This window comes from Syngnathus leptorhynchus, chromosome 10, assembly GCF_054491065.1.
Source record: "Syngnathus leptorhynchus isolate UIUO chromosome 10, UIUO_Slep, whole genome shotgun sequence".
NCBI classification, from domain to species: Eukaryota; Metazoa; Chordata; class Actinopteri; order Syngnathiformes; family Syngnathidae; genus Syngnathus; species Syngnathus leptorhynchus.
The window spans coordinates 8,857,635-8,885,393 of record NC_141204.1 but is presented as its reverse complement, the minus strand read 5'-3'; the positions used below and the strand labels follow the sequence as shown (position 1 = coordinate 8,885,393).

The 27,759-nt window shown below is 38.6% G+C and overlaps 2 protein-coding genes across 6 annotated transcripts in view; one reads left to right on the top strand and one right to left on the bottom strand.

Moving 5' to 3' along the window:
- Positions 1–725: 725 nt before the first annotated feature.
- tasp1 (taspase, threonine aspartase, 1) lies at positions 726–16,330 on the bottom strand. 2 transcript variants are annotated; one of them, XM_085922732.1, is made up of 14 exons: positions 16,168–16,327; positions 15,595–15,795; positions 15,344–15,411; positions 14,958–15,026; positions 14,269–14,389; positions 14,040–14,124; positions 13,874–13,953; positions 13,630–13,736; positions 12,238–12,357; positions 11,625–11,703; positions 9,237–9,347; positions 8,250–8,357; positions 7,690–7,763; positions 731–3,034 (listed from the first exon to the last, which is right to left on the bottom strand). In XM_085922732.1, exons 2-14 carry the CDS (start codon positions 15,719–15,721, stop codon positions 2,942–2,944), a joined length of 1,242 nt encoding a protein of 413 aa, XP_085778858.1. In that variant the 5' UTR covers positions 15,722–15,795; positions 16,168–16,327; the 3' UTR covers positions 731–2,941. The 2 variants fall into 2 exon arrangements, with proteins under 2 accessions (XP_085778859.1, XP_085778858.1); XM_085922733.1 differs by lacking the exon at positions 8,250–8,357 and having other exon boundaries at positions 726–3,034; positions 16,168–16,330.
- Positions 16,331–16,806: 476 nt separating this feature from the next.
- Positions 16,807–27,759, top strand: part of macrod2 (mono-ADP ribosylhydrolase 2) — a 272,730-nt gene continuing 261,777 nt past the window's right edge. For 2 of the 4 annotated variants that reach the window (XM_085922723.1, XM_085922721.1), the window contains exons 1-3: positions 17,390–17,549; positions 20,096–20,200; positions 20,767–20,880. In XM_085922723.1, coding sequence (XP_085778849.1) covers positions 17,513–17,549; positions 20,096–20,200; positions 20,767–20,880 — 256 coding nt within the window. In that variant the 5' untranslated portion in view covers positions 17,390–17,512. The other 2 variants (XM_085922722.1, XM_085922724.1) reach the window with 2 other exon arrangements.

The following is a 27,759-nucleotide window of genomic DNA, read 5'->3' as shown; positions in this document are numbered from 1 at the left end:
GTAAGGCGAATGGGAGTGATTCATTGTGACAGTGGGGCTTGGCATGTGAGGACAGCAGCCTGGCCCGCTGCCTTTGATCTTTATTTGCTCCACCGTCTGTTTTGCATTTGAGAGCCTTGCCGAGCAGCAGGCATTGGATACACCTTGAATGGCTCAGGACTTTGTCCACTTTTTAAAGATCCAAGATCCCTTTTCAAAGCAAAAGGGGATTGAGGGCAGTGAAAGTTCATGCTTGAAGGGCAAGGTTTCCAAGATGAATTTGCTTGAGGGTCTCTCGGCAACGCAGATTAGCACTGATGAAAAGTGGGCGCTCTGTAATAGCCCATAATCAAGCTAATGGTGACTGGTGTAAGTGTGGGTGAGGGGCAAGGTAACAACCGTCTCTTAGATGGACTTGCAGGATCAAACCAGGGTCAGAAGGCTGGAGAGGAAAGACAAACACATTTCTGACACTTCTTCTGACCTGTCAGCTACATTTTGCATGTCAGTGATCTCACAGGAGTGAGAGTTCTTACACTTTCGAACCAAAGTGCCAGTGGATGAGGTAAATGTTATCATTCTCCTAATAGTAGAATGCAGAAAGTGAAATAAAAAAAATATATTTACAGCCAAAATCTCATCCAATTACACATTATAATAATTAACATTTTATTGAAAGCATGGATGCATCAATGCCGATACCAACACAGGTATCAGTACCATTATCGTATGTCGACAATACAGTATGGATACTGCAACACTTATTAAAATTCTTCAAAACTACAACACCAAGATGACCTAAAACTTTCAGTTGTGTGCTTGTGGAAATACTCAAAGGACATGGATGATGACACTTTTAGGCAATTGCAGATTATGCTCTAAAAACAACCTGGGTCGCAATTTAGTGTGCTGCCTACAAGAGCAAAGCTTTTTTTGAACATGGACGTGTCTTGATTTTGTAAATTAGGTTTTCATATTGTGTTTGTGTTTTGTATTTTACCTTATAATCCCATTTTTTTAAATTGAATGGCATTTATTCATTTTTGTTGTTGTCATGCAGTGCTGCGGGAAATGTACATTTACCTCCTTATGGTGCCCCCTAATGTGCAGACTGAGGCACCACGTAGCTGAAATGCCTTGTGTCACGAGATTTATTTTAAGAACATACAGTTGGATGTTAAAATGTCAGTAATGACAACTTCTTAGTCTTAAAAGTGTTGTATTTGAATGAAACGTACAACACATTCAAGAAAATATTGTAATTTTTGTTTTTGAACAATAATTAATAAGTCAAATTTTTATCAAATGTGAGACAATGATTTTCCCAAGTGGTACTTGGTATCGGTGACTACTCAAATGTTAAGCACTTTTAGTCATTCTGAAATCACTGGCACATTCAAAGCTGGCAACTAGACTGACGTATTGCCTGTAAAGCTGTTATCGAGTACTGGTTGAAAATTCCTTGAAAACCGTAAAAAACAGGGCAAAAATATATGTTTGGAACTTTGACCCCATCAAACTCATGGATCTTCAATCTGATATCCTTTGAAGTTTTAAATGTTTTGGCTTCGACACTTCACGATAAATCCTTAAAATTTGTAGGCTGGAAATTAGGACCAGGTAGAGAAGCAGCAGCCATTTCACACTTTTCCTCAGTAACTTAGAAAGTGTGTGGCGGATATCATTCAAATTGAGTAATAAGCAGTAATGAGTAATCTCCATGAAACAAAACAAACTAGAAGAATGTGTGAAAGAGTAGTTCCTCAACATATTTGTGCCATGAGGTTCAGCATACTGGCGACCATCTGTCGAGTTTGCTTTCCCAACCAGCATGCAATTTATTCCTAGACTATACATTTTTGACAGGAATAAAACACTGTCTCATATGGTAAAAAAAAAAAAAGCTCTCCAAATAGTAGCATGGCAGAATTGAAACACAAATTGTCTGAAGTTTCCCAAGACGGACACAGTTAACATGGTAACATAAAAGTTTATTTACTTCTGAATCACTGTGGAACGCTGCACACATATTAGAATTTTCTGTATTTTATAGTTGTACACTACATTTTCATGTGACAAGCCTTAGTCATATTGTCTTATGACTTGGAACATTTATTCATAGAGAAAAGTATCTTAACAGAAAGATCAATTTATACTTTTTCAAGTAAAACTTTCTAGCACCATTTGAATGCGCATTGAAATGCATAAATTGTAGTATATATATGAACCCTCTCCTTCATAAAAACAAAATACATGTCCTTTAATGTAGCATCTATATAGATATGTGTTATTCATGGTTTGCTAACAGTTGTTCTTGTTTGTAGCTCTAACTGAGTAGCTACCTGAGTGCTACATTATTCGCATAGCTCTGGTAGTGCATATATGTAGCTTTGACCTCTTGGTGAAGCGCATGCAGTTCTATGCATTCAATTTTTCATAAACTATATTGTAGTTATAAAGGCTGAAAGTGTCTCATTAACGACGATACATGTGATTTTTATTGTACAACATGGGCTTAATGATGTACGCGTGTGAGAAAACAGATGCTAAATATGTTTATCGGAGTCATAAGATCACAATTTTTCCTGTCAGATATAAAGACGCCATTTACAACAAGTTATTTTACGTGGGAGGAATTCTCCAATGTGCATATTTCATCTATTGTGCTTGATGTCTATCTTAGAATTTGAATTGAAATCCCTCAAAAATAGTTTCATTGATGAAGTAATACAAAATAACATCCACCCTGTTGACCTTATAATCGTAGCTTATCTACCATAAAAAGGAATAAATCAATACGTGGCACATCAAGGCAATAGTGCATCAAGTATAACCCCAAGTGCATATGGAAGTCCTGCAAGTGCACAGACCATACTCAAGCTTTTCATTTCCAGAATCATCCATCATAATACCTTGCGAGTATAATATTGCTTGAGAAGTCAACAAGGAAGGCGAATGGGACTCAATCTACCGTGTTCATCAGGCGACAAACACCTCCTTCGATGGCCAGCGATTGACCAGGAACTGTGCCAGGTGGTAATCTGGATATGTGTGTCTGGAAGGAGTGCAGAAGATGACAACATTAGATGGACACACGACTTGACATCAAATACAAAAATGCTACTAACAATCAAACATGGTAGTGATGGCACTGCAAAGAAGGAAGTTAAAATTTTGGTAAAGGCAACCAAGGTCCGTCCACCTGTCTGTCCATCCATTTATTATATTGCTCATTCGGTCAAGAAGGGACAGCAAGTCAAATTCATGAAGTGATGGGGAAATATGCTAGTCATCATAGTGACTGCAGCTGGATGACAGCTGGTCCACTGTAAAAGTACATCTTCACATCAGAGAATGATATGAAAAGCTAAAGTGGCAAAGCTGGAGAATTAATTACTTGCAGGTCAGTTTGTTGATCAAATGAGACCACTGTGAACATTTAGAGCATCACACTGTCAAAGTGACAGAATGCACAGTGTTTGATGTCTTGCGGTCTATAGACAGCTGCTGCACATCGGTCCAGACTCCAATCAACTTTGGTTTGATAAACACACTTTGACGTTGGCTGATGTTTTTGATGTTTCATCTCCATTTGTCTGTTTTGACTATTAAGTGACATGGACGAGGAGGCGAGGGGTGTTTGGGGGGGGGGGGGGGGTGGGTGTTAGTGTGTAATAAAATATTTGAAACAATGAGAGAATCAACAGGCCACTGAATTGGCCTGACATCACATCTCCAGTTGCAGGACCATCCATCTCTATAACATTCTTTGAGTCAAGTCCTAGACTATGGCCCCTGACATCCTGGGGGCAACTGTCATACACTGGAACATCACCCAGACAAGGCTACATACACACATGGCAACACTCTCGGGGGGTTATTATGCCTCCAATACAACCTTCTGTATTCATCTTATTCCCTTCATCTTTTGTGGATGGGTTTTGAGAACAGCCATTTTAAATCTGTTTCAAGTGAAGGTTCAAAGCTGAGTCATAATCAACTTAAGGTGCTTTCATGTCAGACGAGCCTTTTGAAGTCGTCGCAACTCCGAATAAATTGAATAGAAATCGAAACATATACTATTTAAAACCGATTTACTGGGTAGGAGCCATGCGTGATAAACATTAACAACACGCCAACATGTAAGCCGTCAATGGCCTTTTGAGACTTTCACTTTGGTGGCAACCTGACAATGACCATAATGAGCGGGCAGGCAAAAAAATCCAGACAAGTGAGCAAGCACACCACAACCCTGACAGTATGTTGCTCATCCCAAAATTCTGCTTGTGGTTCAGGGAGGATGGGTGCCTATTTATAGTCAGTAAATAACCATACTGTAGCCATGGCATGTGTAAACAACTAATGCGATGGATGCGCATGTCCATTACAAATCTATTTGGTCACGCTATGCTGTACTGACTACTATAACCCACTGTGGAGTAAAACACACATTGAAATGTTGCGTCATGGCCAATGGAATGCATGCTTATTCCATGATAATGACCTTTGGTGGGCTTGAAGAAAAGTCCAATTACAAGATCGCTATGCATAAGTAAACGGGAAAACGAGGATTTACAAACCAGCAGTGTGCTTGGTGTCAAGTTGACACCCAGTGAAGCGGCCATATGACAAGACAAAAGCCGGGTCAAAACATCACATCAAAGACATAGTTGATCGATCTGAATTTGCGAGTAACAAACAACTTATGAGTGCGAGGCAAGACAAGCCACATACTGACTCCAGAGAGAACGCCAAGTCACTTTTAGCACACTGCCTATGTCACTGTTTTGTTGTGGCTTTCACATTCTTTAAGTCATGTGCTATTTATTACCAAGACTAAATGGATAACAAAAACAAAATGTTCAAGAATGAAAGACACTTGTCACGTTAAAAAAAAAAGAAAAAAAATCAAAGGGACTTGCAATGCATGCAATAGGATTATCTCTGGCCTTAGTTTGCACAGCAAAAGCTTTATAGTGGTAATGATGTCCAGGAAGAGGCAACAGCGCCTAGGTAGGGGGGCAACATATTTTACATTTCTCTTTCATCTGCACAGTCATGATAAGTCATGTGAGGAAACAAGTTTCAGCAGTGTCGGAGCCTGTCGATGTCGCTCATGAATAAGGCTCTTACGTCTCCCATTTTCGTTGTCTACCTGTTGTACAATGATAATGTAGACATTCTATTCTATTCTATTCTATTCTATCTAGTCCGGAGTAATCATGCAAACATTTTAGGCTAATGTGACAATATTGAAAGGATCTCACGCTGCATACCATTTATACTTCACTTTGGCACACCAAAAAATGAAATTCTAAGGTCATTTTGTCTAATTTGAATGCAAAGCGTGCCAGGGCACAAGATATTTTGGGGATGAGCATTGATATGGATGTGTCGTATAATAAATGGAATCTTTCGTTCCACAATTTAGAAACTCAAAAGTGCCATCTTGCATAAAAGAAATACAACGACTTGATATAATCGACAAGATTGAAGTGATGTGACATGGATGAGTGCGTCACAATGTGATTGTGTGTCAACCCCACTGACTAGCAAAACAACTGAAACCCAGTAATAAATCACTTCAGCTGCATATTTGGGACAGATTGGTCAAAAGTGGTCTAGTCACGCATTAAAAAAGTATAGCGACCGCACTTATATATGCAACAAAAGCTTTTAATCGATGCCTTTTTTCTGCGACCTAAACAGACTGGAGAGAAAACAGATGCCCTTCACTTGGGCATTCATTTGGTGGAGAATGTGTTGGCAGCGTTTTGAGGCCCAACAGAGAAGCAAAGGCTCGAGTTTTGTTTTGCACCCACAATGTTGGCTTCGAGTACTGGACAGCCAGCTGCTTTGGCACGCAGAAGGTAAAAGGAACAGATGCACCATGTAAGGTTTGTTGCCTCACCCCTTCAACACGCCGCTTGATCCGTCTCTAAAGTAACACTGCAACGTTTGCTGTGGAAGCAACGCATGAGCTTGCTTAAGTCATTGCTGTAAATAGACACAGTGAACTATAGCAAACCTTGCATTCTTACATTCTGCAAATAACCAGAGAAATTAAGTTCTAATTTCTTCTACTAAATACACAACATGATATTTTTTCCATGGGGAGGCAGTGTACCAAGACAGATATACCACAAGACATGAGTAAAGTCAGGAGGGGTGGAACAGTGCTCTCAGCAGGACATAGCACCAATGCTTTGAAATCTGAGCCAACCTTGAAAAACAGTGGCCTCTCCTCATTCAGAGAGAGAGATTCATGGGCCAAACAAATCAATGTGATCAGTCCTCAAAGCCATGAAGCCACTGTATTAAAACGCTCTTGTTCAAGAACTACATTCAACCTTTGACTGTCTTTCTTAAAAATGTGACCGAAACACTGATGTCATTTTAATTAAAAGAAACAATGAGGACAACAATGAAGGAACCGAGATGACTTAATCAAACAAACATGCGGCAGAGGAGTAGAAATGGTTCAAGTTGGCCTTGACTGCATGTGCGTGCGCTGACCAGACACTGACAAAGTGTCACACATGCCTATCATTCATTGGGAGAGATGTCGCCCAAAATCCAAACAAGAAACTTTACCTTCATCTTCCTTCACATGCTTGCAGCGCAACAGGCTGCTCCCTTTTGTAGGCAAATATTTCCAGACATTAATCTTCAGTCCCAACCACCTGCTGCCATTGGAAGCCCTGTATATGCTTTTGGCAAGCCCAGAGTCCATTTCTGACGAGATCCATCCAAATTATGGATTTTAGCAGCAAGCTGACGGCATTATACGTCAAATCATTGAACCAATTCAAAAGAAAGAACCATGATCTGTCTTTCTTCTGCTGCTCTGTTTCATTTTTGCGACTCGGTCTCGCATGCTTCTTTGTGCTACGATAAAGTAACTTGGACAGCACATCTGGAAACTGGGATCGATCAGCTGCCAAATTTCTGCGAGGACTCACTGATGCTTGATGTTAAATTTGTATTTTGTTTCTATGGTTACTCTGCATGCTTTCATATCTTCCATGGCTAATTGCAACACCGTTTTATACTGCCCCATGTCCCAGAATTACAATGAGTTTACACACATACATAAATTACTTGTTGATAGAGATTACTGGGTGAGCTGCAGGAAATTATCCTATTTACTTGACTGGTCTGAAAATAACTTTATTTCCTCGAAATGATCTATCTTTGTTCGTTTATTAATCACATTGCTGGCATCAAGTGGAATCCACCTACCTGCAAAATCATCACTTTTCAGAAAATCCATTAACAGGAGTTTGTTTAACCATTAACTTTACATTGTCAAAGACAGCATGTTTTCAACACTTTAGATTGGTCAATAATTTGTCAAATCGACACATACACACGTGATGCCTGACCAATAGTATACATTTGTTGAAAAGACAAAATGGACATTTATCAAAATGTGACATGGGAGGCTCCTACTTATTAGCTGCAGCGACACAACAATTCAATGCTCTTCCAGGCACAAGAATTGACCTGTGTATGAACTTTTTGTGATTGTTTTTTTTGTGCTGCAGTTCCCATGGCCCAGTACAGATTGGGAAACACTGCTCTAGTCCAGATCAATTGAATGACAAACTAATGTCAATGGCAAAGTTTGAATGAAGAGGAACTAGAGTCAACACATTTGATTGAAACCGAATAGATGAAATTAGCTTGTGGCAGTGCAATAGAGCTCACCTTTGCTTTGCTATCTTGGGCGGACATGTAGCCTACACACATGCTTTCTGTGGTATGGCTCCAAAGAAACTCCACTGTGCAAAAATAGAGAAACAAATGAAAAAAAAATTATACAATATAGCATTTTTACCATAAAGAACAGGGGTGCCGAAATAATTATATTATAATTATAAATATAGGTAGAGAAATCAGATCTACCACCGCAATCAGCCACAAACTCAGGCATATTCAGAAGGCCTGCTTGTCTGAAGATTAGCATTTAATTCCATAGTGGGAGGTCTTCATGAGATCTGAGATGAAGGGTGTGAAACCAGAGACTGATTGTGCAAGTTGAAACGGACCACCCGCCAGGAAAGCCAGGGTGAAGAACCCCCCTCGTACTCACACAGACACACGGGCCTCCGCGACCACACCCCACTAACCCAACCCAACCCACCTCTCCCTTCAATCTAATTGTCCGAGGATAGATTTTGAAAGATTTGCAGCCACATTTTTTTGTGTGACCCTAGCTGAGGCACTGAATCCAAGTGTGACCAGCAATGAAATACCCCAAGTCTCACCTAGACTACCCTTAACATTTGTCGACGGCTGAGGTTCCACACATTTGCAGCACCGCAAGACGATTACGCCACCCAAAACTCGATCTTCGCTGGCCAGAAAGGGTGAGCCTTAATGTGAAAAGAGTGATATATTTTAGTGGCAGAGTTTTCTTATCATGTGACATTAAATAAATAACAGACCAAGTAAACCTACAATAATAATGATAATGAAATAAAATTAATGAATGCAAATGTTTTGTTATGATAAATTCATTTGCAGAACATATAAGAAAATGTCAAACACTTGCCTACAGGTTAAATACAAATTTACCCATAATTGAAGTATATTTATTGGACAACTTGAAAGGCTTACGCCTCTTCAAAGCATTTCAGCAAAGTACACTACGGTATACGTACTGTCTTCACGTTTAACAATGTTTAGCCATCAATTGCCATAAATAGTTGGATGTGTACGTTATTTGATCATGTCTTTGGGAGGTATGCCATGAAAACCCTTTCTACTTTAAACTGTAAGAGGCCTTTACATTATAGAAAACATTACTGAAGTGAGAGCAGGATTTATGGCACATTGTTTTTGGAGCAAATGCATTTACTTCAATTGGTTTCATACAAGTGTATCAGACTTAAGTGGTACAGACTCATGGTCACCGGCTGAAGCCAAATGTTTTATAATGGAACACTTCTGAGAATAAAGCAAATCTTCCAAAACATTCAATGGAAACATCTTCAAAATGATGTTTGACCATCAAACATGATATGTGGGACTTTTGGGGGACAAGATCAAACATTTAAAAGAAAACAAAGTGAATCACAAGACTTTTCTTTTGATTCTGGTCTTCCTGATGGGGGCTACCCAACATCTGTTTGTTACATCTGCCTGTTAATTCTGTTTGGAAATCATTGTTTTATCACAAACTCACTCGTCTGACTGCATATACAGTCGAGTTGGTGGGAAATGTTAATTAAAACTACAAATGTGAAACTCACTGATGAACTTGTTTTGCATAGCTTCCAGCAATGCCTGATGGGCGTCTTCCGACTGCATGGCAGTGGAGCATTCCCGTGCCAGCATGGTGCGAATCAGATGCTCTCCACAGCCTGCGGGAGATACCAAGGCCCAAGTGAGTATATTCAAACAACTTACCTTGCATTACTTCAGCAAGGAGTCTTTTGTTAACTGCATTCTAACTGGCAGCCTATGGAAACACTTACACATTTGGTCTCAGGACGATTCGTAGATCTCTTTAAATAGAAATTAATGGTACGTTGTATGTTTATGTGGCAAAAAATAATGTAGGGTAAACAAAACGGAAAAAATATTCTTATTGTTATTCTTATTATGGCACCATTGGTTGACAGTAGGGGGTCAAAATGAAACAGATGTTGGTGAGCATGAGCGACCGCCTGCCAAATGTAACACTAACAACTTTATCTATAAAGTCTAACACATTGTATATTTCCCTATTCTTAAATTCCAAGAAAACAAATCTGTGGGATACATGAGTGTGAACATGTTATTCTTGCCAAAGCACCGAATTGTTTTAAAGCTGTTCGCTCTTGTTGAATGCAGCTATGGTATCGTGTCCAAGGAATGAAACAGAAACAAGAGTGCAAATACTTTAAGCAAAGGATCTATAAAAGGCACGGGGCCACTGGCGTATGTGTTTGGAATTAAAATCTAAAGCTTTTAAGACAAAATATATCAGGTGTTTTTTGTGTGGTTTATCTGGGATAACATTGAATTTGAACATGAATACAATTGTCTCTAGGTTAACTCAAACATGACCATTTTTAATCCTGGCAACAAATCAGATCGTATGACCATAAAAAATGAGTGGGGTTGCTGGACCAAGTAAGAAGCCAAACCGTATCACTTTCATATGGAAAGGTAGTTGCACTTTACCTCATTGACTGGGTTGACATTCCCTTTTACACAGCACCATCTAGTGGATGCATATTACAACCCTAGTCAACCCCAGTTTGATGCAGTAGCTCCTATTCTATGCACCTTTTAATGCGCTGCACCCTATGTATGAAATAATTTTTAAAGTAAAACAATTCAATGAAGGGGCGCCTTATAATCCAGTGCACCTTATAGTGCAGAAAATACGGTAAATGCAGTTCTGCAACTGTGGAGAACAGATTCCTGAAGCAGTGCAAAGTGTATTCTTTTCTAATGAGAGCAGAATGTCAGATTGGCCAGGCACTTGGTCTTTTATACTGCGCGTCCTATTAAGCGCTCAAAGAGTAATCAGGGCAACACGAACACAGTTAAACTAGATCTCTCGCACCATCAGAATAAAATGCAGGCGAATTCATGAGGAGACTGTGACAGCCGGCAGCAGCAGCAAGAGTAAACAGTGACAAGCTGTTCTTTTAAGGTCCACAACAAAGTACTTGCGACACATTACAAATCAAAATACAATAGGGGGAAGGCGATGAGGGACCAAGTGAACGACGAAGGGTGAGGATCAAACGCCTCCTATGTCAGCATGAAAACTATTGTTTTTCTAGTTCTTTTGATGGAGCTGGCTTTCATGCAGGGAAATTAAAAACAGGTGATGTACTGGAACACACATTCTACTCTCCATCCCCTTAACATCCCCATAAAGATGTTTAGCCAACATCAGAGACTGGGCAACATTACAGGGAAAGAGAGGATGTAGTAGAAACACAGTAGTGCATCATAGTGAATCTACATTTCATCAGCTTTGGTAGTACATGAACAGAAACAAAATATTGCACTCTCTCATTTCATCTAAATTCAGTGTCGGTTAGAAAGTTTACATATAAAACGAGGGGTCTGGTGTGGGTGATTTTAGACATTTCTATATGGATGAATAAATACATTATTCATCCATTACTTACTTCAGTTGTCCGAAACCTTGGCATTCACAGCACAGTGGTGAATGAAATGGCAAGGGCCAAAGTGACAACGAGTACATATCGATAAGAATACGTTTAGGGAGACAGAAATAGAGAATCTATAATTGTACAAAAAATCTCAAAAAGAAATCTGCATTGTGCTACAATGCAGTGGCTATACAGCATTTTTATCTGTAGCAGGTGACCCTTGTTGAATGTCACAGTAAATTCAAAGTGTCTTGCAAGGCACCTGGCCCACAGATGACTAACAACGTGCCGCAAAACGATGACTCAATCATCAGAGGAAGTGACTGATGAAAATGACTCTCTAAGAATGGTCAGAGGTCATCGGAAAGAATTATCAAACCTTTTAAAGTTTGACTCATCGGGGGCTAAATAACAGGCTCAAAAATAATATCTGGTTCTGATTCATATTGACACAAAAAAAAATGTAGGTCTTGTGGTGAACGTTAAATGTGATAGCTGAGGAGGTGCAGACAAGTGTTATACCTGAGGTACTCACTGCTGTAGAGTAAGAGTTCATGTTGCATGCATTTTCAGCCCAACAGCCACATCCATAATGAGCAGCCTGAGAAAAAAAAGAACTGTTGATATCTCACACTTTTCTGCAAGTCAATGTTTCACACCTGCAAAATCTTCAGAAAAACAAAGGGTATAAAATAAAAATAGTTGCGTGTCATTTAGGTTGAAAGCATGAAAAGGGATCTGTGATACAATATACTTGAACAAAATCAAACATTGCCAGCATTTTTGAAGACATTTCAATATAAATAGATCAACTGAGAAGCAGATTTGAACATTAAAAAGAAATTGCAATAAAACCTACACAAAATTGAATATGCTACTGACATTTTGATGTAGCTTTTATTTTTCTATTCAGTAAAGTGTAATTAATTTCACTTGCCTGGGACATGTAGTTTCTCAGTATGCATATTTGAAAGGATGTCAATTATTTGGGAACACCATGTACTATTTTGCTCTTTTGATATCAATTGGCTCCGACATATCTGAGTTTATTGTCACTGATGGGGGGGGGGTTCTCATTGCAACAACAATAACAATCGTAAAAAGCATACATATAAACACCTGCAACCTCTCTTACCTGGCCAACCCTGCCTGGATGTTTCATGGCCAGACCTCCACTGGAAACCGCTGCAGCTACATTGCCTTGCATGTCAACCACAATGGCCCCGACGGTATCAAGGCACTCTGAACCATTTTCCTACACCACAAAAAAAAAAAAAGATTAATGGAGGCGAAGGGTTTGAAAATTGCAAAGTGCATCAATATGAAAGTTGATCCACCTTTAACAGATGGTAAGGTCACATGGAGCCTGTTCTTGTGAAACTTAACAGGAAGTACAATTAGTCCATGCAGATACTTAGACTAGTATGTATAAAGGAAGAATTTGGAGAGGCTGCTATTTTGCAAAATGCACAAGTACTGTGTCAGATAGATTACATAATGAATTTGGCAAGGATTGTATGAATCACTTTTTCATGCTCTTCAAATTTCATTTCTTATGACTTGAGTCCATGAGGATGCAAATCAAGCCATTAGAACAGCATGTGATGCACTTCTAAACCCAACCAGAAACTGAAATTGTCTTTTTCTTTTTTTTAAACTGACAGATGGGCCATTCGAAGCAGAGGTTAACAAGCGAGCACAGCTTGTCTTTTCATGGCATAATAGTAAACTCAGAATATTCTGCACCTCGCCAGTATTTCCGCGGACTGCTTTGATTTCCGCAGAGAGCTTTGAAATCTGCGGTTAATTCCACAATCGTAACTCATGCGTTAACATGACAAATCTAAATCAATCATTTCATTATAGATTACTCAAAGACAGCTAAGTCAACAACTAAACTGTTCCTCTCTATCGACCAGATGTCAGTAATATAATATCGATGGTCGCTCTAACAGAACTCAACGGAGAACCATGCATGTTAGAAAGAGGTACTATTAGGCAACATCTGGCAATAGAAGTTCACAATTGGTATTGAGTATTTCAAACAATTAATATTAAACTTAAGACACTCACTCTCCCGCGCTCTTCTGCGAGTGGGTAGCACCACTTGCGGGTTGGAAGCAAAATTTCTCTTCAACTCACCATATCAGTCTCCAGTTCTGGTGCTCAGTGCAATAAAATGCACTAATCACTGTCTACTCTAGAATCATTTTTCTGGAGAGGTCTATGTACAGTCTGCTAAATCCATTTCCTTTGTGAGGCAACGTGAGATCTTATATTGGAGAACACACCTCACTTATTGCATCAATAAATTTCTTCCCTTCCTCAAAGTTGACATTAAACGTGGTGGTGGTGGTTTGTCAGTATGTATGATTGATTTTTTGGAGGGGGATGTGCGAGCCACCTTAAAACATTATTTGTCATATTCTTTACTGGGATGTCATGAGTATTGCAGCAACTGTACGTTATGTGAAGGGGCCATTTTGCTCACTTATATCGACAAAATAAATAAAGTAACAAAACTCACATTTCTACTTGATTGTCGCCTTTTCTTTGTTTGATTATGTCCTGGGTCCATTTTCTCAGCCAGCTCCATCTTTCTTTTGTTCCGCTTGTATGCAGATAAACTGAATTCTATATATGATGTAAAAAAAAAAATACAATAATTGGATTTATCTCCAACTACACATCCATATTTACCTGTATGGAATTTATGCTAACTTTCAGCTCTTACAAGGATATCGCTTCGGAAGCAGTGGATAAATACTCACTAGTGGCCATTTTCTCTGCGGGGCAGGCTGGGACACCATGGCTAACAGCCCAGTCGTGTGCTCCTCGTCCCACTAAAAAGCTGGTGAAGAAATTGTTGATACTGATCAAGTACAAATAAAATGTAGTCAGAAAACTGAAAAAGTAACTGAAAATGATGATAATTACCAGGGGGGTATTCTGCCGGCTGAAAGCTTGCCTTTCTGCGCTTCATTCAACAGTCGATTCGCAACTAAGACGGGGTTCTTAATGCCTGAAAGGAAGTTACGGTACGAGTCTGTGTTATAGAAGGACAATCAAGTCAATGATTTTATAAAAATGTATCTCTCTCCCCATATGACAACAATGAATATAACCCATATACCCAAAATGAGTAATAGAGAGTGTAGAAACGTACCACTAATAGCACCCACAGCTCCGTAATGCAGTGACTTTCCATCCATGATACTGGCGTCACACTCTATTTGCCCTGACAAATTTATGTTGGAGCCCATACCTGCATTAGTAAAAGGAGAGTCCTGGGAGCACACAGAGCAAATTATATTTGGCCAGGATGCATTGACAATGGCTTAGCAAAGTAATCTCAAGGATCAGCGGCCACTTTGGCTTGCTCTTAGTTTATGACGTTCTTCACAGAATAAAAAAAGAGCACAAAATATGAGGATTTTTCCTCTGGTTTCCTTGAAGTATTGTTTTTTTCAATACATTTCTCCTTCATTTATTAATATGCATATTATGCCATGGTTGGAGTGAATACCTTTTTGAGTCTTCTGTAACCAACTTGAAATGAAGCACTTATGGAAAAGCAATTAGGTAAGTGTACCTTCTTGGAGCTGCTGAGAGCATTGAGATTTCCCCCACCCCCAATCCTTCCCTTGAGGAAAATGATCCCTTACATCATGCAAGAGGCAATACGCACAAGCATGGCAAATTAATTAACACATAGGCTATTCTAAAAAAAAAAAAACACATGCCACCTTGAATTTAGCAGTTATATGGATGGTATTTTCATTTATGGAGTGTTCATTTAGTATTAAATTGTTAGTCAATTGAAATAATCAGATCTAAATTATAAAAAAAAGCAACCTCAAGCTCAACCAATGCTGCAGCCACGGCTTCAACTGCAAGTGCTCCTGCTTTGAGCTGGTCCACAGCCTGAAAAATGATAGGACAGTTAAAACCACAGAATAATAAATATGTTAAAAACAGAGCGGTACAATCCTACAATTTTTTATCACCACCAATTGGTAGACTGCTGATTGTGCTAAAGTGTGTCATTAAACATCATGCATGTATTTTTCAATGAGAAATTAAGGGACAAGGTCAACAAAAGTGGAACGTGATGATGGAGATAGGTGTTTAAGTACAATTTTCTGTGCAGGAAATTGTGGTATTTATGTACAATTTTCTGTGCAGGAAATTGTGATAAGTAAGGATTCAAGCATTTTGTCAGAAAAAAACCCAACACTTACTTGTTGGCAAGCTCTTTTGCATACATGCTTGTACTCCTTGGCCTTGGATTCCGAATGGTAACCTGCACCTGAAAAGACATGGCAGCAATGATATAACCATTAATGAAAAAAACATTTACCTATTAACAGAACGACTGAAGAGCTTTAAAGATTCAACTCAATTTTGTCTCCCTTGAAAGAGCAGCATAAACCACCCAATCTAATATTTCAATTACTTTTGCCAAAACGTGAATGGAGTTCATGCAACTTACCTGCATGCACTAAAACAAATCCACCGACACTTGGTTTGTAGTTAGTTGTTTCCTGTTTGTTGGGCCATGGATTATCTTTGTAAAAGATGCATTGTTGCTCTTCAGCAGAGTTTTGTAGACTTTCCATAACCCCTGCACAACTTGACACGCCTATCGTGGCCCATCATCGTGTGAGGGAAACATTTTTGAAGGTATACCTACCTGTCAAGGCAAAAAGGAATACAAATAAGCCCAACTCCAATAAAATGTGGTCAATAAACCTACTGATACATCGATAATAAAATAGACTGTTCTAATAAATTATTATTGCATGTAATATTTTTTTCATCCGATTCTTGCATTATTTATATAACTAAACTGTGCAGGTTCTCTAGTTTTAAAACTACCAATGCAATTTTGCATCAGCGACGTGGCTCACTTTCAAAGTCAAGTGCATGACGCTTGATCATTTGGTCATAAGAATAATTCCCAATCGGATTTACGATGGCGCATCACAGCCAAAATAACTTACTATGGAAGCTTATCGCGATGGCGAGCTAACAACATACAGAACACAAATCAACGTCAACTTACAACTTATGCTCGTCCTCCAAGAGCAGAACACCAGTTAGCAATGTCATATAACATGCATACGTATAATCGCAACAGAACTACTCAACCCTGCAACTCGTGCATACTTCCCTGTCATTTGTCACATTAGTCGGTTAGCCAAAACGTCATAAAGTACTTCCGGGTCTTGCTATGCGTTGCTAAGGAAGTGATTATCACAACACCGTCCACGCGCTGGGTCACTTGACTCAAATAAGCGCTCCAATATAGCAATAACTGAATATTTTGATCGACTGAAACAGCATGACAACGATAGCGACACTATTTTTTATGGAGTATATAACTGTACTTGCACACCTTTTTTTTTTTTTTTTTGCACCGCATTGACAATAAATACGTTTGGAATCAATCATTGTCCACGGTGGGTAGATCATTTTATCATGTCTCTCAATATGAATAAAACAAACCCAATATGCTAAACCAAGATAAGTTTGTGAACCACTACTTTGGTATACGTACTAGTTGTATGTAATGTGACAGATGAGCGACACGAACGTATACTCACTGCAACAGTGCCATCTAGCGGTTTTGTTTCAACTGTGCACGGAGAATAGTGCAGCATCCGCTCAAAATGTGCACATTTCACGACAAATCATTTGGGCAGGAAATTCTAGTCGTGGTAGGTCTAACAACGACTCATCGTTTGCATTTAACATTTATGTCGTAGTCATTGTTTTAGATAAATTGTGATTACTAAATGGTAAAATTCCACTTGTCAGTGCCAGTTTAATTTGACCATGGGCATGTGGGACCTATCAAAGATCTATTAATTACTTTATAGTGAGTTACCAATGGAAAACCTTTGTGAGCATTGCCAAGTGGATTTCCGTTTGACAATCATGTGCACTGCAGTAAACATATTGTTAACATTGTGTGATTCATCATATTTTATTTAAACACAGATAAAAAATAATAAATAATTTGCAGCAATTGTTACATTCTTCGCCAGTAATATAGTTGGACTGACTTGAAATAGGCTTTGCAGGACTTCCCAAGCCCACTAGAAATGACGTATCAAACGTCTGGAGCACTTGATTGACTCACCAATTCAACCAACCACAAGCTCACTTTTCCGTTCTTGTCAACCATTCAGATGGTCTTGAATGGTACACACTATTTCACGCCGCAATCACGATAGGTTGAGCCGAATGAGCACCGTCGATATTTGACAGCTTCACAGGTGAGAGAAGCGGCTAAAGGCTGTCACACTTTGCATTTCTATTTTACCTCCCCCGGTGCATCGTTCACAGTGAGCCTGGGTTTGCCACAGTCAAAAATCAACCTCTCGAAGACCAATTACTCCGGCAGCATGAGCAAAAAGAAAAAGGATTGGAAGACTGAAAAAGGTAAGGATTGTGGAATTTTCTGCTCTTCATGGCTGACAGACAGCGTAGATTTTATTATGATCAAAAATGCACCAGCACTCTTATTGTTTCCCCTTGTGGCTCCAAACTACTTTCTATTTGCACGAATCACACTAAGTGCACGCATGTCATGCTGTGAGGATGCGCATGCTTGGCTGCTGCTATTGCGTGTGAATGCATTGAAAACAACACTGTCTACTCTCCCCAGGGCTACTTCGTATTTAGCTTGCATCCAGGGGACCGCTTTTGTTGTCATTCACCTGTCGGAGTAACGTCCGCTGCAAGAAACCGACGCGACGTGTGATGATCACTCACATGCACATGTGCTAAGGTTGCTTGAGACAAACATTACAGCGACTGCGAGACCACAAATGTTTTATAATTTACAAGATTGTGCATCATTGGTGCCTCGTGCTAAGAGTGAAAATATAAAATATTGATATATAATGCAGTTTCTTTGAACTTTCATGTTTGTCAAGTGCAGGTGAACCTGCAACTGGTTATCAAATCAGTGCTGCTTCAATCTACGGGTGCACCATTGTGCCAATGGATGCAACAAATTATACAAAGTTTCCTACCACCTACATCCATCAATTTTTACCATGAATTGTAGGTTTGTTCACAGTAGCATGGTGGGCCAGTTATTTTCATTAATGCTTAACAGTTCTGACGTTGGGAATTTGAATCTGGGCTCCTTGTGTGGAATTTGCATGCTCTGGTGAGTCTTGCGTCCTTTCACATTGTTCCAGCAGATTAATTGAAGATTTGATATCGCCCTAAATATGAGCGTGAATTGTCATTTACACGAGCAACAAGTCTCACCGTTAACGTTAATGAGGACACATGTGGATGGATAATGTACATGTGCTGCTCAAGGAATTTACTGAAGAGGACCTGACCAGGTGATGTCTTGTCTTTTGGTTGCATTTGGAAATATTTGATGATCATGACTTCACTGTTAAATATTTATATTGAATGTGGCTATTTTTAGGTGTATGTTTTATAACCCCTCCTTTCTGTCAAGGTAATTATAATTCTAGGGATCTCTACCTGGAGCAGGCAGCAGCGTAATAATCAAGACATTTCACATTTCATATTCTGAGCTCATCCATTACCTGTTCTACTTATAGGCTACTGGTGTATACTGAGATAAAGACCTTTAAAGCGTCAAAGAAGTTTCAGAAGTTCATTATAAATTTAATATGATGATAAAGAAACATCTGTTGAAAGGCTAAAGACATGATTTTATGCTTTGATCGTTTTAGACATACAGTCATACCAAAATAAACAAGTACAGTTCAGCCTCGGTTTTCGTACGCAATCCGTTCCAGAAGGCTGTTCGAGAAGTGAATCGTTCGAATTCCGAAACATATTTTGCCATTACAAATAATGAAAACAAAATCCGTTACATGCAAAAAGAAAAAAACGTCATTTTAACATTTGCGCATTTTGTCTGATCGCGCAACCGTAGCGCGTCGCCGACCGCGCTGGTCGCGTTATTGTGACAGAGTAGCCGCTGAAATTTAGAAAATATTTTTAAAGTCATGATGTACTTTATAAAATTTAAGTGGACCTCAGTGCGCAGGAAGTTTAATTTTGTCCGATCGCGCAACTGCAGCGCACCGCCGAACGCGCAACCGTAGTGAGTCACCGACTGCGCAACTGCACCGGGCTGGTCGCAACCGTAGTGAGTCACCGACTGCGCAACTGCACCGGGCTGGTCGCATTATTGTGACAGAGCCGTCGCTGAAATTTAGAAAATATTTTTCAAGTCCTGACGTACTTTACAAAATTTGAGTGGACCTCAGTGCGCAGGGAGCTTAATCTTGTCCGATCGCTCAACTGCAGCGCGCCGCCGAACGCGCAACCGTAGCACGCCGCCGACCGCGCAACTGCACGGCACTGGTCGCATTATTTTGACAGAGCGGCCGCTGAAATTTAGAAAATAATTTGAAAGTCCTGATGTACTTTGTAAAATTTAAGTGGAGCTCAGTGCACAGGAAGTTTAATTTTGTCCGATCGCGCAACTGCGAGATATATAGATATATATCTTGTCCTGTATATATTCTTAAACAAATTTCATCAATCACTGAAAAAAAAACAAAAAACGGGCAGCATGGTCACTTGGTGGTTAGAATGTTTGTCTCTCAGTTCTGGGTTCATAGGCCCATAAACTTTCCATACAGGTTTTGCATGTTCTGCCTATCTGTGTGGATTTTATTTAACTAGTCTGGTTTTTCCAAGATTCCAAAAACATCTTAGGTTACTAATTAAAAACTCTCAATTGTTTGTAGGTGTGATTGGGATTTCATATGGTTGTTTGTTTTACGTCCCCTGACCAATCCAGGGTGTACCTTACCTTTCGCCTAAAGTCATCTACTACTATAGGCTCCAGGTTACAGGTAAACTAAAGAAGACAAGCAGTGTTTAAAATGGAAGGATGATAAGCAGGGATATCACAAGATAGTATGTAGTCTTTAGAAGTTCCGCAGTGTTAGTCTGATTGTAATACTGTTTCTTTTCAACAGAGAGACTTCTCCGCATGGACCGTGATGAGAGACGTAAGGAGGGCTATCGTTGTCAAGATTATATAAGTCTGGACAAGATTCCAAGCTGGAGAGAAGAAAACTACTGTAAGAGAAAATACTAATGCTGCTCAAATTCCATCAACACACTTTGCATTAGAGTACTTGTCAATAAACAGGCGGTGAGGAGGACAATTAGACCAAACATACTATTACTTTTATGATTAATGACCACAGCGATGTGGATCACCCTTTATATACAGTCGGAGAACATTCAATTGTAGCTAAGTTAGTGTTCTAAAAAAAGGGGTTGAAAAAAAAAATCTACAAACAATTTAAACACATTTTACTCTGATTTTTTAAGTATAACACGCACCCAAATATTACAACGGCTTCAAAATGCCCGCTATGGAAAGTGGTAGCACATAGACACCCCCGAACTTGTCGAGTTCCTTCACTGCTTATTATCAATTGTGGTCAAATTGCACATTGTCCCGTGTGACAGTTTTTTCAAAGTCAATGTGACCAACAATACTTCATAGTAAATGCTACACAAAACTGTACACTTGATTTCATATTTAAAAACACACTGTATTGCATAATTGAAATTTGTGCATGCACCAGAAGTCATCCTAATATATCGTGGTGAGATGATTATGTCTATTTCCATGTAGCTGATAGAAAAGAAGATGGAAAACTTTTGACAGGCGGAGGCGGCCTGAATGACAAAGTATCTCTCTATCAAGGTGACATTACTATCCTGGAGGTGGATGCAATTGTCAATGCTGGTAAGTACTCTGACCTTTGACCCCGGTTGTTAGTGAGCTTCCATGCCTTAAGATGCATTATTTATCAACATGCTGCAGCTACCCTAAAAGTGTTGGACGCTAACATGTGACAAAGTGCAACTTTTGTCTAAGTTAAGAATTCTCAACTCATTTTTACATACCAATTCGCCTCGAGATAGTGGCGAAGAAGTAATATTATATTGACCTAAACACAACAGCGAGTAGGCGAGGTGCTTGACGAGGTATGTGGTAGTTTACTGCACTACTCAAAATTTGTTTGGATTTCAGGATAACCTAAAGTGCACAATAACTTTTAGAGGCAAATTAACTTTGACCTTGTTTAAGTATTCCAATGCACATGTCCAACTTTTCACAGTTTCGGTACTTTTTTCAATTCGTTCTTGTCTAGCAAATTCAATGGGAGAAATTCACAATAGGTGTTTGACTCATTAATTGATTATATTCCAAATTAAGAATAGGTCGGATACATTTTTCACAAATTTCATCTTGAAACGTTTATCACAAGGGCAATTGACTGTAAGTTTTTGTTTGTAGTGAATATAATTTAGCATACCTTTTCTTAGTACACCATACACCTTTAGCGTATGCCTTTGGCAGGATTTCTTCCTGTGAGAGAATGACCTTAGCAGTCAGAAGTTTGATAATGGCAAATAAGAAAAAAAAAAAAGCCCATTTCGAATTTGTTTTCAACTTAGAACTGGACTTGATGTTATGCAATGTTCTAAAGTTTGTCTGCTCACAACCTACATGATGTGTCCTGTGCTTTTTTCTATTTCTGTTTATTTTTTTTATATAAACACGTTGCTATGTAACAGCATTCAATATCTCCTGCATACAGCCTTATTTGAGATCCACTGAGTCATAGTATGATTTTAAAAGAGAATTGACAATAATTTGGTGTTTTATGTTTGTTTTAATTTAAAAGTGTTAAGGAAAAGGGTAACAAACTATCCACACACTTTCTGAACTGCTTATTCTGACAATTTGTTTACTAAAACAGACTCAAATTGATCATTTATTTATTTTTAGGAAACATTTCATGAAAGTGTTCTTTTAGTTTATCATCTACATGACTGATTGCACTGATTTCATATAGAGGCACACAACTGAGTCATTTTGAACAGAAAAATACATTCTTCCGCCTTGAACTTCAAGTAACTGTTGAAGATCCATGACATATTTATACTTAATTTTGTTGGCCATAATCATTCCTAAAACCTAATTTGACTCATCAATCGATCAGGTTTTTGTGTAATCAAAATTAAATAAAAACAGAATGAAACTAAATAATTTTAAAACTCCTTCCACTAGTAATTCCACCTGTAACATGTACAACTCCATCAAGGGAAAAAAATAATCAATGAGAGCAAATGTAAAAATATAGAGATGATTGCAGAGGTGTGCACACCCTCTTATAACTGGAGATTTGACCGTCTTTAGAAACAAGCACTAACATTCAAACTGCTGTCAAAAGGCAGTTGTCATGCCTGACCCCGTTTTAAGTGCCTCTGATCAACCCTGTATGAATTTCGTATGTTCTAGTAGAAGGCATTTTGTTATATTGAGTCTGAAGGTTTTGTGGTAGTCTTGGTATTTTTGGAACTGTTCATAATTACCTCCCACTTGATGAAGGCCCACGGTTTTTGGCTGAAAGAAAACAATGCTTCACTGTAGAAAAGATGCTCTTTTGTTCAGTAACATTGTGGTTTGTGTCAAACTTACCCTTGAAGATAAGGCTAAAAACATTCAACCCTGGTTATATTGTACCACAAACACCTTTTCACACTATTTGATTTTCTTGGTGTTCACCTCTGGACAAACTGCAGGGACGCAGCACGTTTTCCCATGTTTGGAAATTGGAGGAAGTAGCCCGCTGGTTTGGATTTGAAGTGCACCGTGGTAATATGGGTTTGGATTTATGTGATGGTGAGCTCCATCACACTGTTGTTCCGTATTTTTGCCACTTAAAGGGCCTTCAAGGTGTTCTCTGGTAAATGTAGAACTTGTTTTGTAACCTGACTGACTGATACCTTTGAACGATGAGATTTCATGACTTGTGCTGTCAGATGTGACGACAAAAATGTTTGGAAAACCTGACGAGAACGCGTGGATTTTTAATGACACTTTGAATGTTGACAGGCGTGATCTGATTTAATTTAGGTTTGAATGTAATTGGCAAATTCTGAACATATCCCCAATTTCAACAGTGTGCACGTTTGTGCAATGGAATTATCTCCTTATTTTAACTTCCCTTTTAAAATGCAGTGCATTTTTTTGCCTTTTTTTTTTTATTTCAGTTGAATACAGAACAGGTTACGCAACAGGTGCAATCAATGGGAAAATTCCTGTTTTTGCCATAAAAAACCTTTTTTATTATTTTTTTTAATTTTATTTATTTTTTTAATAAATGATGGTGTCCACACTTGTCTTTTCAACCCACTTCTTGCGTGATCACCTGACCTATGTAAATGTAGAAGCCTATTACATTAACCTTACATAGAGGCATTTTTTGAATAATATGATTATACCAAATCAAATTCCTTTAAGTGAAGATGTTGATGAATATTTAATTAGCTAATTTTGAAAAACACTCTTTTTGCTGGTTTGAGGTCCCTGTTGTAATAGTTTCTTAACCTCCTTATTCACTGTTTGCCAATGAGCCGCACACACACGCAGCCATTACGTTAAGTCGTGTTGATGTTGAATGAAATGAGTGGTGTATAATGTATGCTGAATTAATAGATGGAAATAGCAGACTGCTCTGTTGGCTGACTCTAATAAATGTAATCTTTTATGTAAATAGCTACCCTGAGGACTTGGTGGCATGGCATTCTGAATCATGGTCGTCTGTGTTGTGTACACAAAGATATGTATTTGTATGCTCAATAGGCCCTTGACAAATGCTTACATTTCCTTAACTTGGAGTAGATGCATGTGATTTGCTGCTGCTGGTTTTGTGGTGGAAATACTGACATTCCAAAAAAATAAATTATTGTTCAGCCAGATGGACTTTGCTTTGTGGAAAGTATACTGACCGTCATTTTTTTACCCTGATTCACGAATTAATTTAAATGCATTAATTAAACTATGCTATTTTTTGTTTTGTTTTCAGCAGGAAAAGTCAGTTTCTCTGAAACTCTTGACAAATATTCTGTAGTCATTTATATGTATTAAAGTTCTTAGTCAAAACAGCAGTGTAAAATGAATTACAAAGGTTAATCATTTTATGAGCCCTTGTGCTCCCACTTTTCTAGTGGTTGCCTACAGCTTTTAGAGGGTGTCAGTTTGCTTTATGTCCACTGTTAAAGTTTAATTATTGGAGCCATTGGGTTTTTAATGCTCCCTTAATTCTGTTGGGTTGACGGCTCTTCCGTAGCCACCTACATGGTGAAAGTCTTTGGACAATATTAGGCTGCAGTGTCTGTGGTCACACTATAGACTGATTCCACTGTCTAGAAATATGTTTTTCCTCCCCTTCTGTATTCTATAATTCTGGTGCATTACCGGAGGTGGAAAGAAGATGTCCTTATTGTACAGAAAGTCAACACAATTAAGGGACAGGGATTTTATTTTGCCTGCCTATTCAAGATGTAATTTGGACCAATACGTACAAGTGACACCTGAGTGTACGTCATAGGATCAGCCAAACTATACTCCCAAAAAGTATATATATATATATATATATATATATATATATATATATATTTTTTTTTTTTTTTTTTTTTTTTCAAGTCTAAATAAAATATTGGTTTTGTGTGATTAACTGGGAATTAGTAGTTGGTGTACAAGTGTTTTAATGTGGCTGTCACTGCAATTTCATGAAAGAAAATTCAAACTGTGTGAGTCATACATGAGGCTCCAAGTTGAGGCACCCCCCCCCCCCCCCCCGCACACACACAGATACACATTTTTGTCACACAATAATAGAAGGTCATGCCTCTGCCTTCACAAAACTTACTGCTCTGCTGAACAGTGAAATGACCCTGGTGGAGTGCTGCATCGGGTCCTGTTCTAGGTCCAGTTAATCGTGTCAGTGCTGAGAGATCACAACGCAGATACACTGTCCAATCAGGGCTTCCTCCTCTATCTACTTGGAAATGTGATCATGAGTAACACACCAGCTGCTGTTTTCTCCCCTTAAGAATTTAGCCAATAACGACCGGACCACGTTAAAAGATCATGCAGATTTTTTAATTTAAATTGCACAAGTTATGCTGAGGTAAAGTGTCTGACGTATCCAAACAAAACTGCCTCAGATCAATTTCAGATGTATGATAAGAGAATACAAATTCCACAGTAAAATAATGAAATGCCCTAACTTTGTGCCCCCCCCCCGCTCCCCGCCTTAATTCTTTTGCATACTCTGTAAAGTCTGCCATCTGCTATGTTTTGTAATCTTTGCAACTAGTATCTTGTTCTTCATTGCAATCTAAGCCGTTCACATCAGTCTTTATCTTCGGGAGGGATTCAGACACTCTTTGTTTGCCGTTGTGATGCGCACAGGAAAGAATACACTTTAATAGGCAACTGCTTCTTTTATAGATGCTCAATCAATGCTGTAGTAAAGATAATCACGATTGATGCAGTTTAGCAGAGACAAATTATATTATAGGGTAGGTTCGGGAGGAAAATGTCACATTTGTTAAAATTCATTATGGACTATCTTGACAGAAACTATTGAGAAAATGATTGGAGGAATTCATGACACGGAGGGAATCTTATGTACTGTCTATCACCAGATTTAATTTCCAGAGGTATTGTGACAGTACCCGTCTCTGCACCAGTCACAATGGTTGGCGATTGGCCTTGCAGTTTTTAGGCCGAACCCGGTGGGCAGAAAGTTCAAAGCCATTCAACACAATTTTTATTATGATACATGCATTATGCATGCACTGTTAGAAGGGGCTTGGTGGATGTGACCATCTGTGACCTGTACATCCCTCTAATTGTGCAGTAGCTGACTTGAAATGGTGTTCGCTCAGTTGCCTGAAGGGGTCACTGTGGTCCCAGCTTTCACTGACATAACACATAACCTGGTTTATCAAAGGATGGCTGAGATGGTTCTTAGGCACAGCTGTATCAATTCTCCTTTTCTTCTTTCTCTCGTTGTTCCTTTTAGAAGTGTTTTAGGCGGTAAATAGAAAATTGAAGATCTTTTAAAATGTCAGCTCCTGTTTGTTTAGCAGACTAAGAAATAGCCAATACTGAGATGGTGCATATTTTATTAAACCAACCTGAGAAGTAGTTCCAATTTTAGCTCCATACATCATTTTATACTAAATCTCTGAATAAAAAGTGACACCCTGGTAGCAACCCCATCATGCCGACATACCATTGCATAGATCTGTAGTTATGCAGATAAAATATTGCATTCTTGTCTGAGATGAGTATGGGGGCATGTTAGGTGAACTTATTGAAGCAAGAGTGAGGAAAAAGGTCTGATGTTTCTTATCGGACTGCCATCTCATTGTCTGGATATAATGTGTCGGAAATTATGTATAGTAGTGGGTTTATTTTTTTGGGGGGGATACCTCATTCGTTCTTGTGACTGAATCTGTCAAAAAAAGTATATTAAGTGCATTTTAAGGTGGTTGTAAATTGTAAAAAAGCTAATTGGCAAGTTTCTTCATGCATCAGAGTGTAATGATTATCTAATTGTCATTAAATAAAATAAATGCATCAGATTGCATCACTGTGTGGTTTCGAAATTAGAAGAATACATCCATGAATAGATTTGAGTAAAAGACATGCGCTGATTAATCAAAATTATTATATGATGCATCACTTAATGAGATATAAAAATAGGCCAGTGATAAAAAAAAAAATGTCATTTAAAAATTTCCAGTATTTTGTTTCTTTGTCCCTGTTACAGTGATGCAATATGTCCGTGCTGAGGTGACCTTTTAATTGAACATTCTCCATCTATTAATGAAACCCACCCCCTGCAAATGCAACGAAAGCCAATAATCACCAATAGCTCTCCGGGTCATATTGGCTGCACAGTTGTTGTCCTCATGGATGCTAAGCAGTGACTGGGCATCCTGATGAAATGGATTTTCCTCTGTTGACACAAGTGATTGTGTGGTTACTGTAGGGCTTAGGGAATGTGGAGTCATTATAGATAAAGTGCTTCCTTCTGTGGAATGAGAAACACGTCAATGTTTTCTCGGCTATGATGAACAGTGCCATGTCTGAGAAAGGTCCAGAAGATATGACTCTATTAGGTTTGATTGACTTAATTCTGAGTGATCTTCCTGCTAAGTCAGTATTTTTTAGTGACTAATGGCTACTAAAGAGCACTATCATTTACTCTTATGGAAAAATGATCTCAGTAACTGCATTGAGATGTTTTCTTTAAGCAGGTAATGCATGATTTGATTGCAAGTGGTGTTTACGTATTACTGGCATGACTGTGGCTTGCATGCTAAAAATTTATAGATACTGGGCATGATTGACAGCAGGAATAGGCATGTCACACTCTAAGTTGTGTCCTGATAATGAAAAAATATACTTATAAACATCCATTATCCAATATTGAATTTGCTTACAACTCTGGTAATTTTTTTTACTATTCAAACCCTTCGTTGTCGAAGGCTGGATCTTCTATACATTCATTGACGAATAAATTACAAAAAAAATATGAATATACTATGATATACATTGATTCAATAAAAAAAAATCACATTTAAAATTATATTTTTGTGTTAGGAAGTGTGTGGTCCTATGTGGGCCCCCCCTCAATAGCACTATAAATAAAAATTGTGGCCACCTCCATCATTTAAGTTACCCATCCTTGATTTACATTCTATAAAATTCCCCAGACAGCCAACCCAATTTTAGTTTGACAAGATGTCATTT

What these genes read in the sequence shown, in the direction of transcription:
- tasp1 (XM_085922732.1), bottom strand. Translation starts at nt 15,721, where the DNA reads ATGGAAAGTCTACAAAACTCTGCTGAAGAGCAACAATGCATCTTTTAC. An exon ending in CAGCATTGGTTGAGCTTGAG is followed by an intron (nt 14,390 to 14,957) that starts GTTGCTTTTTTT and finishes GTGTGCTCCCAG; the next exon opens with GACTCTCCTTTTACTAATGC. An exon ending in CGCAGAGAAAATGGCCACTA is followed by an intron (nt 13,737 to 13,873) that starts GTGAGTATTTAT and finishes CATCATATATAG; the next exon opens with AATTCAGTTTATCTGCATAC.